Genomic DNA, 12,932 nt, shown 5'->3' with positions numbered 1-12,932 from the left:
GCAGCCTATCATCTTACCATGATGACATTTGAAAAGAGTGCGGACTGCGAGTGTCTCCTCTTCCCTTTTCGCATTTCTCAAATACTCATTTGCACCAGTTGACCAAGGTAAGGAAACTTGTTTTGTTTTCACCAGTAAGATATTTACATCACGTAAACATCAAGTTACGTAACACTAGCTGGATTGCTGCCTGCATTTCTGTGGAGCATAACATGGCAATGCTAGCGTGGGTTAATGGCTGTGGCTGGATTGATTTCTTTTGGCTCTGGTGTGCACCGGGCAACTTTATTCAGTAGTTTTTCTTGTTGTATGCGTTCACCTGTTTACAGAACCTTTAATATGTAATAGTAGACACTTTGATTTTTCAAATATTAATGGCGCAAAGGTTGTCTTGGTTCTATAGCACATGCTCCAATAGGACGAACAGACAAAGTAGTAACAAACACATGCAATGATGTTTGTTTCTGTTCACAATAAGCACCTTTTGAAGTTTAGTATGTTAGTCTGATCTGGATCAGCAGAAGTGAATCTTAACTCTCCATTTACTTCCACTGGCCAAAACCAGAAGTGGAGGAAGTATTCAGGTTAAAGTAGTACTAATACCATGCTGTAGAAATACTCAAGTCACAAGTAAAAGTCCCACACTGAAAATGATAGTATGAAATAATAATAGTAAATAGAAATAATAATAGTATGAAATTATAATCAGGAAAATGTGATTTAGGCAAAAAAAGTAAAAGTACTTTATGCGTTAAAATGATCCTTTATACATATTGACTATTCTGTTACTTCCACAATGTAATCATCATAACAATTATCTGGACAGGCCTGTAATATCAGAGATGCTCTTATTTATTTTTTGTAGATCATGTTTTCATATAAATCAAATGCGTTTGTCATTATGCCAGGCTGTGAAGGTAGTGTCTGCAAGGGTTTCAAGACTTTAATAAAACATCCATCATCTTGCTTTTTCCATCTGGACACTTTATTATTAACAATAATCCTGTAGATGTTGTTGTGGACAGCTCGGACTGCAAATGCAAAAACGGCACACACACATACACAACTTATAAATGTTCCACAACAGGCACAGTTAGCATTGGGGAACTGCTTTGGTTTGCTATTATTCACAGGCCTTTTCACCCACTTCAGCCAGATGCCACTGCCCAAAGCATTTTCCGTTCCAAGTGTTCTCAATCCTTTTTACTCTGAGACATGGCCATATTCAAATGCTGGAAATTTGTTCTTAAGGCCTCATTATCACATTAACCTAAAGAAATCCTCAGTTGGCTGTAATTACCAAAAAGTAGCATCTTTAATCAGACCTTACTGGAAGGAAAATTAAATATCACACTGACTACATGTTTTACTCTTTTGTTCTTAGTCAATCACAAACCTACAATCTAATGTACTCAATTCTTTTTCCAAATAGAGTAAAAGTCATAACATTGCATGTTGACCATTCACATCCATGTACAGCATCTAACACAGTTTGAAACATCAAATACATACAAACTGCTTTCACACAACTACCTCAGTTCAGACAGGTGAGTCAGTAATATTGCACAGCCCAAACAAAGTGAGATTATTATTAGGACAAGAAACCACAGTTCCTTACTCCAGCATCTGCTGGATGCACCTCTCTACAGTATCAAAAGCCATCCATTATATTTATCATTAAAGGTTGTGACAGCAATAACTTGAGAAATTATGCACCCAAAGACATAAACTCAAAGGTCTGCGATATGTGACGCTGAGCTGGTGAAGTGGTAGAAAATTTTTAAAGGCATTATGTGACGCTTGTTTTTCTCTTTTTCTTTTGTGTGACTTGGGTGTGATTGCCATTTATTTAAGCTGTTTATGGTGCATGTGTTTCTGACCTGAGAGCAGCATCTTTGTAGAATACACTGCAGTTTCAATCAACAGACGAGTAGTACCACATTTCAAAGCTCCCAATACTTTAGTGCAGAGGTTTTCAAAGTCTGAAAGCGTGCCCCACCCCCCCTTCATATACCAAAATCAAGACAATTTCATTTGTTTACATTTTGGAAAAATAGCTTCTGCAGTGTATCCATGGATGTTACAGACAGCTATCACTGCACTGCTTTGACACTGAGGAAAGCTTGAAAACTTAAAAAAAGCTGTGGAATCTCTTTGATTGACTTCCATGCAGAATTATGGACATGTATCCTTTATGGACATCAGACATAACAATATCCTCGTGAAATGTTGTACTTAATCTAAATGTGGTTATGGTGTCTGTGTGTTTAGATTTCAGTGGGTTATCTCAAACAGAAGTATGATTTTTGACTCAAATTCACCTCATGCAGTATCTTCGACTCATGTCTCTCCCTCCTTGGCTCCCCTTCGACTCTCTCGCACCCTCCTGGGGAGGTGAGTCTCAGAGTTTGAAAACCCCTGTTTTAGTGCAATTGACTACATTGCAAATTGAAAATCAGCAATTTAACAGTAAGTGGAATGAAATCTGGTAAAGCCTGGAAGCTGAACATTCACTTTAGTACAGACACAAAACAAGACCATTTTCTACTGCAGCTGTACTCAAATGTGATTTTTTAAACCCCCAAACAAATACCATCCATCCCTCCACTCCAACTCTCATCACAATATCAATCCTGGTCCTAAAGTTGCTACCAATCGAGCTCTCAAGGGATTTCAGAGGAAAGGAGTGATGTCTGTTTAGGTCAGTGAATGGCTGTAACCAGGTTTCCATTCACACAAAGACACTGAACAGAGGGAACTCTGACTGGTCTGGCTGCAGGAGGTCGACCAGGAAGCAAACGGTCCCTGACAGGCCTTCAAACAGACTGTAGACGCTGGTTAGCGAGCGCGAGCCAGCCTTAAACTCCTCAGTGAAGAGGAACTCTGCAAACCTTTGGGGAGGAAAGAAGAGTGGAGAGAAATTAGAGTTTTAAAAATCCGAGCAGGAATTTACATTCAACAAATGATGTGGTATTTAAGGCTGATTCTAATATTCTTTTGGGCTCAATAGTCTTTAAAATGGGCTGTTTCAGCCATGCTAGCAGCTCTATGAAGCTGTACTTTGGCACACGGTAAAACAGGAATGTCATTGTTTTGCAGGTTTTTGGTCATAAATGAAAGTACTGAATAGAGTGTAATTTGGACTTCATAGTGGTGCTAGATGTAAAGTTAATCACCAAAGTCATGAGGACTGATCTTCTAAGAACCATGAATGTCTATATAATACATACATTTCATGATAATCCCCTGTTGGAACAAAGTGGTGACGTAACAGATCATCCCTAGAGCCACACCACTAGTGTGGCTAAAAAATAGAATAAAAAAAAAAGTAATTTTTAAAAAATAAAGGGATTTAGCATTTTTTTTGTCATGTCTGTACAACATCATACAGTTGTGGAAATATTTTAGTCCGGAACAAAGTGGCGGACTGACAGCCCATCAATGAAACCCACAGAGTCATGCCATTTGTGTGAGTAAAAATTAAATGTGGTCTTTTGTCAAAAATTTCAACATGGGATGGGTTTGGCCAGTGGAGCTCAAGCTCATGACTCATGACTCACAGCCCTATGAGTAAGAAGAGGCACGTAATGAAGAAGAGTTGGAGGGATTTCTTGCCTCTGAGCACGGTATATGTATTTCGAGTTTCCTGTGAGCCGATAAAGCAGGAGGAAAACATAAGCACTGCCTGCAACTCCATGACAAATCCCAGGTCCTTTCTTCAGCAAACCTTTCTGCCACACGAGTTCGCCACTGCGGATACATGTGTCCAGATACTGGGGCTTCTTATTGATCAGATAGGCTTTCGCAAAGAGATACGCCACACCTGCACGACAGGATGGAAATATGAATTTAACAGGGAGACATGCTGCAAACAGGAGCTGAGAAGCTGTGACTGAACATGATGATGTGTATGAAAAATACTGTGTATACCCGGTGCTCCGTGGCACCAGTGCACCAGTTCATTCTCTCTCTCGATGATGGCACCCAGTTCTGCGGGCCAGTTACAGTTCTGCTCCTGGTTCATGAGGAAATCGACGCTTTGCCACACCAGGTCCTTCTCTGCACCACTGAGCATGTCCTGGTAGCTCAGCAGCATCTGCAGCACTGATGAGAGGCCGTGGGCTGCACCTGAAAGAAGTATGGAGGAGGGAAATCACATGCACCCACCAAACCATCATGCAACGAAGCACCATGCCAGGCACACAAAAAGACACAACCGGAGCAAACAAACACGAACAATCACAAAGGACTACTGGAGGACTACTTTCTTTTGCTTTAAATCATTATCGTCTAAACTGTAGCTTACTATACGTACTTGACAGTTTTGTTTAGAGTATTTTTTCTTAAATAGCTAAACTTGATGATTTTCAAAATAGCTGAGTTCCTGTCAAGTACCTCTAGTAAGCAGCTGCACAACCACTGTCCCAAATATAACAAGGAGTTACATGCTGAACTAGGACTGTAGACTGTGTATTAAATGATTAAAACAACAATAGAGCTATCAAAAAAGTTAACGAATTAACCTTCAAAGTTGCAAGTCCGAAAAACCATGCTTCAGTGCAGTAAACTGGAGGTTTCTGTCATTAGGTGAACTGTACATTGATGCTGATCTAATCCCTTCGAGTGATCGAGTCACCCACATGCCACAAGTTTGATGAGAAGACTGATACCACTCTCATCTTATGATCTGTCTCTGTGAAGAAGAATTCACCAAGCGTTGGATTGGTCACCCATTAACAGGGAACTTGAGCTGGGTTAGACTGTTGTGAGAACACTAATCCACTTTGCTTAGCACAAACACTGGAAAAGGGAAAACTGCTAGCCTGGCTCTATCCATAGGTAAAAAAATTCCACTGTCTATTATCTCTATAGATCATTGATTAACATGTTCTATCTCTTAACCTGTACAAAAAGTAAAGTGTACATCAACAAACTGATGTTTTACTAGGGAGTAAAAAATGATAGCTCTCTACAAAGAAATTGTCCAGCTCACAACCCTCAAAAAACAGCAATTTGATTTGTGATTATGTATTGGGTATTCTACAGACTACTGCAATGCCCTCACAGCGGGCCTTCCCTTCACACACTGTGAAACCCTTAGAGATGGTCTAGAATGCGGCAGCGCATCTGGTCTTTGATCAGCCTAAAAGGGCACGTGTCACTTCATTGTTCATTGACCTCAACTGGCTACCCTTTGTTGCCTTGATCCAAATCAAATACTCCACTAAAACAGCTCTTGTCTGTGACAGAGGCCTGAAGGACTAGAACTAGAGCTGCATCTCAGTCCTTGGTTCTTGTCTCGCTTGACTTAGCGGGCCTTTGATACAATGGACCACTGCATCCTGCTGTCTGTACTCTCATGGGCATCTCGGGCAAAGTACTTTCTTGGTAGGAATCCTATCTCACTGGGCATTCCTTCAGTGTATCACGCCAGGGACAAATGTCCTTATCCCATCCTCTCCCCACAGGGGTGCTCCTTGTCTTTGCAATATACACCACCTCCTTGGGTCCAATTATGTGCTTGCATGGCTTCTCATATCACTGCTATGCAGATGACACCCAATTGTATCTTTCATTCCTGCCAGTGAAACCCTCAGCTACACACTGATCTACACTGGCTACCCGTGGCCACCCAAATCAAATTGAAGTCACTATAGCTTGCCTTCAGAGTGATTTCTGGGTCTGCACCCATCTACTTGAACTCAATCATATAGGCTTGTGCTCCTTCTTGGTCACCGTGTTCCTCCAAAGAATGTCGTCCTGCATTACCATTTCTGCAAACAAGCATTGACAGTCCAGACTGCTCTTGTTTGTGATTCCCCAATGGTGGAACAAGCTATCAAATGCTCAGAGCAGGAGCATTCCTTTGTATCCTAAATAATCTCTAAAAGGTGCTCTGTTCCAAGAAGACCTCTCCTAAGACTCTAAAATGCCTAACTAACACTTTCTATGTACTAAACATTTTTCGGTGCGCTTCTTTACCTGATCTCCTTGCACTTCATTTTATGGAACAGATTTAGTATGTTGTACTTACACGAAGATAGTGTTGTCCCTCACTTGTAGAATGGTTTGGATAAAAGCGTCTGCCAAACTACTTACTTAGTAAACTTTGGAGATGTTCCTAGGAATATTTGTTCTAAGTCAGGCAAGCTGTTTCCCCTTTTCCAGTCCTTGCTGAGCAAAGTTAGCTGGCTTCTGATGGTACTTTATATTTAGCACAGACATTATAGCAGTATTGATCTTCTCATGCAACTCTTGAGTGTATTTCCAAAAATGTTCAACTCTTTCTTTAAAGTTAGGTAACTAAAATACTCAGTCAAGGTTCAGGAAACATCATGGTTATGCTAAAAAAAAAAAAAAAAAAAAAAAAAAAAAAAAAAAAAAGATGTCAATCAGTGGTCAATGTTGGGACAATGGGACAAATGTTTTACAGAACACTGTCCAGACTGCTGAACCCTTTCTCCACCTCACTACCTGAACATTGACAACAGACGTAAATGGTAAGGCTCACAATCATCAAACACATACATAATTCATTGGTATACTTGGCAGAGTGTGCCTACATAATGCTGGACACATGCAGGGAAAACACATCTCTCTGAGATTGGAAAGCCAGTGTCTGTGAAATTCTGAAGTTTTCTGATGTCGAGCAAATCAAACAAGAGCCAATCTGTCAGGACAGGCAAATTGTAACATGCAGCAGCTTTAACCAGGTGTGTTCACTTAAACATCCAGGTATTTCTTGTTTAAAATGTCTCAGTGTCACTTGTTTTACTTCCTCGCCATCCTCAAAGTAGTAGTATCCATGCAGAAGTGACCAGCGAGGCTATGCTTACTATGAACTCTGTGTTGGTCTGAAAGTTACTGAGGACCGCCATCCTGATGGCTGTCTTCATCCGATGCAGTCAAGGAAAGGAAAGTTAGCTTTAAACATGTTAACACACCAATCCTAAATCACCAACTCTCTTTTCAGTCTCCTTGTATGTGCTGAGTTTGCTGTGTGGTAACAGAACATCTTCCAGCAGTCAAGTCAATCAACAACAGCTCTGAAAGTGAGATTTAGACTAAAATCTTAATTTCTAAATGCTAATTTATACAAGTCTACCTGGATAACAAGGAGACATTAAAGAGTTATTTCTTTATTAGTGAATTATACTGGTGTTCTTACCAAGATACTCTGTCCCATAGTATGAGTACATGAGCGGGAAAGGCTTTCTCTTCCTCCTGGCATACTGTTTTCCTGACTCGATGATGGCCTGGCAAATAGATTTGATTTGATCCTTGCTCAGAATCTGCAGAACAAAGGACACAGTTGGCCTATATTGCAATTATTTGCAAAGTTGACTGTCATTGGAAAGCAATAGGAAATAACCAAACCCCTGATCAAGTATGAAATTAAAGACCCATTAAAGGCACTGCACACCCACACAGGTGTTTTAACTTTAGACTTCTTCTTAGGTTGAAGCAGGTGGAGATGACCAAATCTACAGTATGAACTAATAAGAATGGCCTGAGTGAAGGTGTAATTTGTCTTGTTTAACAAAGCTAATGGAAGAGTGAGGGCGATGTCAGTCAAGCAATGAGGTCGAATCGGCCAGAGTAATGAAAATCACCTTTGTGGGTGTAGGCTGCCTTCGATGTGCAGGGCCTTTGAAAAATATACTCCACCAATTCAGCATTGCATTCTTCTGTTACAACACTGTTGGACTCACAGCGGACAGTGAGACAGCAAAAAGGGATTAAAAAAAAAAAAAAAAAAAAAAAAGATGCAGCAGAATCATATATCATCTTTTTTTATTCCAAATTCCCTGTCAAAACCTGATGCCCACATTACTGACAGTTTGGCCTTAGATTTGGCCATGCTAATTACAGGTACAGCTGGAAAATACAGTCAAACAAAAACTGAAAAGGAATTGGCAAAATTATGGAAATCACATTAATCGTGCAAATCATTTTTCAAGCAAAAACACCAAATATTCCTTGGCTGCAGTGTGTCTAGTGTGAGGATTAGCTGCTTTTTCTGTTTCACAACATTGTAAATAGTGCAGAAACAATCGGTCAATCAATCGTTCAACGGAAAATTAATCTGCAACCATTTATTGTTTCACATTTTCAAGCTAAATGTCAACCATTCTCTTGCTGGGAGCTCTTAAATGTTAACATTTCCCACTTTTCTTATTTTGTAAACCTGTATTTGGGTTTTGGACTTTTCGTTGGATGAAACGAGCAAAAATGGGAACTTGAGTGGGGCATTTTTCACCCTTTCTGACATTTTACATACAAAACAGATAACCACTTAGCCTAACTGAAAAAAATAACTGCCAGATAAATCGACGATAAATAGCAGTCCTATAGTGGCAGCATTAGTTGTAGCTATAGGCTACTTTTTTTGGGACTGCACAACACATCTGAAGAAATCACTCTGGCCTGTGGGAAATTGTGATGACTTTTTCAGTTTTATGCCATTTTACAGACATAACGATTAATCGGTTTATTTGTAAAAAAAAAAAAAAAAAACAACGATTGATTAATCGATTTTATATGGTTAGTTGCAGCCCTACCTGATTTATACCTTATAAACATAAGGTGATGTAGGCTAAGCATCAGAAAGCCATAGCTACAGCTGACTGTCATGTGGGCTCATTCAGGTTCTGACCCTGTTTTGAAGTTGATGGACTGCTTCTGTAATTTTAGAGGTTTGACTATAGGCCACTAAAAGTGTGCCATCCTCTGTTAAGAGCTCACCTCTATGCCCAGCTTCTGTTTGAGGACCAGGGCGGCGCACAGATACCCCGCCCGCCCCACAAACAGCTCATCCGAACCGCACTCCAGAAAACTGATGGGCGCACAAACCTCCCACAGGTTACGAAATTTGGTGAGCGGCTTAACGAAGTCAGCCAAGCCCAGCGATTTGTATATCATAGCGGCCACCGCGTAGACGCCCGCCCCGCCGAGCAGGAAGGCGGCACGCATGTTTTTATCCGGCTCCGCGTCCACGTATCCGACCGACACGTCGATGATCTGCTTGGCCGTCTTCAGGTAGACGTCCCGGTGCTCGGAGAACAGCGGACACTCGCTGACATGGTGCAGCATGTAAGCCACCCCGGCCGGCCCATCGTACAGCCCCCCGTCGCAGTCACCGGTGTCGATGGGAACCTTTTTCAAGATCTTATCGACCGAGGCGACCACGGCGGGCACGATGACCTGGGCGCTCTGGCCCGGGAGCAGCGCACCTTTGTAGTCAGAGAAGCGGTTCGCAAAGCAGCGGGTGTTTTCCATCACCGACGAGAGGACGACAGGAACAGCTCACCGTGCAGGCCCCACGCTGATAACGCAGATCTGTGTCAGCCTGCTCAAGGTGTCCGAGGATGAGAGAGGAAAAACACAATCCCAGCAGCCCTCAGCTGATTGGATGTCAACAGTGATGGCCCAGCCTCACATGGGCTGATGGGAGCTGCAGTCTGTCTCCCCACAATGACCTGCAGGATTCAAGTTTTAATGTCCGGGAATAAGACGACGTGGAAGCTCAAATCAGCACTAATGCCAAAATATAAAACCTCTCCACACAAGCGAAAGTACAAGAAGTATTCAGATCCTTTACTCAAGTAAAAGTCCCACACTAATGTAAAAAATATTCAATCACAAGAAAGGGTCCTGAATGAAAAATCCTGATTTAAGTACAGCAGTATTATCAGCAAAATGTACCAAAAATAGAATTAAAAATGAAAGTACGGATTCTGTAGAAAAATGGCTCCCTGTTAGTGATAAAGAACATAAGGTCTATTATAACATTATTGGACCATCGTTAATACTGATGCATAAATGAATATGCAAGGTTTTAATGTTATAGCTGGTTGGGATGGAGCCACTGTTAACTACAGATTTTTATTGTTAGTTTTAGGGGTCAGGGTTGGGGTTCCAAAAGGTCACAAGATAAAGCTGGGGCTGGTGAGATGGTTAATGGGAGAGGAAAGAAATAAAAACAAAGTCCTGATACATCGATTTATGCCTCAACCACGTGAGAAGTTTAGAGGCAATATCTCTTTGGTGGAACTGCTAACAATTCATAGACGAGACATGTGAAACATGACAAGAAGCCCAAACTATACGCTGCTTATTTTGTAAAATGTGGGATGCTGAGAACTGATTGTCCTGCTGGAAGTTTCTCCATCTCCACACAGGATCTCTGGAGCTCAGAGTGACCATCGGGTTCTTGGCCACCTCTGTTACCTCCTCCCCAAGGTCACTGTGCTCTTGGGAATCTTCAATGCAGCAGGATTTCTTTGTCGCCTTAAAGACCTGGGTCTCGACACAATCCTGTCCCTGAGCTCTGTGGGCAGTTCCTTCCTTGTTCTGATACGCATTGTCCACTGTGAGACCGTATATAGACAGATGTGTGCCTTTCTCCAGTCAAGGTGTTGAATCATCTCAAAGCTGATCGAGAAAAATGGGAGACACCTGAACACATTGAAATGATTATGTTTGCATTAAATTGCCACAAACATGAACTATATGAGTCGTACCTTGTTTCTATACCAGTGACTCATTTCTCCAGGAAAGTGTCAACTCATCTGAATTTCTTCAGCTTCACCAGCAGGTGGTGACAGAGACCCTCAGCGCAGCCGGCTGCTGTCCATGGTGCTGAAGAGGCATGTGGAAGTTAAAATCCTTTGCCTAAACATATTGCCTAAACTTCAGTGATTCGAAAGTAGCTGGACACTTGGTAGCTAAATGTTTCTTGGGTAGCTGATAGTGAGGCTCATAAAAATAGAAAATCTATCAGACAGAAATTGAAGGCAGTTGGTTTGATAAAATCAACAGTTGGGTACTTTCTAAAAAACGATCAATATGACCATCACTCCAGACAGAGGATTCCCCTCAAGATGAAAACCAGTGGTAAACCTCAAAAACAGAAGGGCCATCTTATAATTTTGCGAAATAAATAAACTGTGGAGAAACTGGTAGATTTCTGGAACAAAGTTCTATGGACTGATAGAACAACTTCTATCAAAATGATGGAAAGGTGGAAGTGTTGGAACTCACGCAGCGCTGAGAGAAGCACCATGCAGAGGTTTACAGGGGCAGGTCTGTTCATATTCAGCCAAATGCCTCAAAACTCTTTGGAGGACGATCCTCAGCACACGGCCACAAAGCAACCAAAGAGCTTTTCAGGATGAAGAGGTGGAATATCCTCGACTGGCCAAGTCAATTGAGCTGCGTTCCACTTGCTGAAGACCAGACTAAAGGCAGAGAGACCCCCACAATAAGCAAGAACTGAAGGGGGGCTACCTTTGAATTTCTGACCTTTGGGCACTATGTGGTAAAAGGGCTCCAGGATAGCTCCAGTATTTTGTGAAGAACACAAAAGTGTAACTGTATAAATACTTAATTAATTGCATTTACTTATGTACAGTACCTTAGTCTTATTCTGTAGTACTGATGAAGTGATATGAAGTGATTTTCATTCTGTAAGACTTTCTACTTTTATTCCACTAAATTCAGTTGGCTATTACTTTTCAGTATTGACAATTTTACATCCAAAACATGTGTATGGTGGTGGATGAAGTACACAGCTCCAGTGCTTTAGTTAATTTATAGATAATCTTGGTTCTTGCTTTTAAAAATACTAAGTATTCAAAGGTACTTTTTTTCTGTGTCAATGCAATTTTGTATTGTTCCACATTTAGAGAAGCTAATGACAACAATCTATTGACTGACTGACTGTAGAACCTGTGGAATTAAAAGGTTTGTAGAATATGAAGACTGTAGAGATAAACACTGACTGACATTGTAGAAGCTGTGATTGGTTTTCTCCTGTGATGAACACAGCGTATGGTCTATCACGTTTTTCAAAATAAAAGAAAATTCACTCACTGACTAAAAGCTCTGCTTCAAAGTAATGAGTACTTCATAGAAATATAGTGGAGTCAAAAGTACAATATTTCTCTTTAAGTGTAGTGGAGTAAAAGTAATCAGTTTCTAATAAAAATGATACTTAAGCAAAGTACAGATACTGGAAAAATACACTTAAGTACAGTACTGAAGTACATGTACTTTGCGACAGTCCAGCCCTGATGATAACGTCATCGAATAAAACGGTGCACTGCTCTGCTTTAAGCATGTAGGCTATTCTTACAGGTTATTACAGGTGACAGGTATCAGCCATGATCATTACAGCCGTATCACACTGCTTGCCATTTCCAAGATGATTCAAGTGGTTATCTAAATTGAGATTGTGTGTTAGAAGCTTTGGATCATATTTTAAATGAAATTAGTTTTTTTTTTTTTTGCCCCATTTATCAAGTAAGAGATAAAAGAGTACAAATGCCAGGGAGACATGAATGTGGAATCAAAGGTCATCTTATGAATGTAGAACTAATTAAATTTTTGACCACTGGAAAAGGCGGAAAAGTTTCTTCAAAAACTAAAGTGAAGCAGAAGTAAATGCAAATTGAACAAAACGTTTTTGAAATGGAAAGACATGGGTGGGTATAATGGAGAGAGAGAGACATGGAGGGTGGGTATAATGGAGAGAGAGAGACATGGAGGGTGAGGATAATGGAGAGAGAGACATGGTGAGGACATTGCCTTGACATCAAAGAAGATTAAAAGTCGATGCAGTTGCACTCACAGCTCTGAAAGACATTGTTTGGTCCATCTGGTTACTGCCTGAAATACCAGGCAGTGGAATAAGCATCAGCTTCTGAGCTATGGCTCTGTCTGTGAGTTCAGATAGAAGCATGGTGCAAGTGCGAGCAGCCTGTTTACTTTGATGCTATTCAAATGGCAGGAAACAAATTATACACATTTAGTGGGGAGATACTTTGGAGAATAACCATCTCGGCAGCTATTTTGTTCTTTGAAAACATCTCAGTCAATTTTGAGTAAAATTCTCAGATACGGGCAACAGAAGAGTCTGGAAAATTAAAATG

The 12,932-nt window shown here is 40.9% G+C and overlaps 1 protein-coding gene across 1 annotated transcript; it reads right to left on the bottom strand.

Annotated features, from left to right (window-relative positions):
* Window positions 1-963: 963 nt before the first annotated feature.
* Window positions 964-9,447, bottom strand: LOC139620881 (lanC-like protein 3). The gene is made up of 5 exons (XM_071476882.1): window positions 8,746-9,447; window positions 7,169-7,292; window positions 3,931-4,128; window positions 3,616-3,823; window positions 964-2,891 (listed from the first exon to the last, which is right to left on the bottom strand). Exons 1-5 carry the CDS (start codon window positions 9,277-9,279, stop codon window positions 2,732-2,734), a joined length of 1,224 nt encoding a protein of 407 aa, XP_071332983.1. The 5' UTR covers window positions 9,280-9,447; the 3' UTR covers window positions 964-2,731.
* Between the last annotated feature and the right edge of the window lie 3,485 nt (window positions 9,448-12,932).

The sequence above is a fragment of the Trachinotus anak genome, unplaced genomic scaffold, assembly GCF_046630095.1.
Source record: "Trachinotus anak isolate AG129_WGS33_773 ecotype Australia unplaced genomic scaffold, CSIRO_AGI_Tana_v1 ptg000001l, whole genome shotgun sequence".
Lineage (NCBI taxonomy): Eukaryota > Metazoa > Chordata > Actinopteri > Carangiformes > Carangidae > Trachinotus > Trachinotus anak.
The sequence above is the reverse complement of the archived record's forward strand: the minus strand, read 5'-3'. Positions and strand labels throughout refer to the sequence as shown.

What these genes read in the sequence shown, in the direction of transcription:
- LOC139620881 (XM_071476882.1), bottom strand. Translation starts at nt 9,279, where the DNA reads ATGGAAAACACCCGCTGCTTTGCGAACCGCTTCTCTGACTACAAAGGT. An exon ending in AACAGAAGCTGGGCATAGAG is followed by an intron (nt 7,293 to 8,745) that starts GTGAGCTCTTAA and finishes TTTGTTCTGCAG; the next exon opens with ATTCTGAGCAAGGATCAAAT. An exon ending in CTATGGGACAGAGTATCTTG is followed by an intron (nt 4,129 to 7,168) that starts GTAAGAACACCA and finishes TACTTCTTTCAG; the next exon opens with GTGCAGCCCACGGCCTCTCA.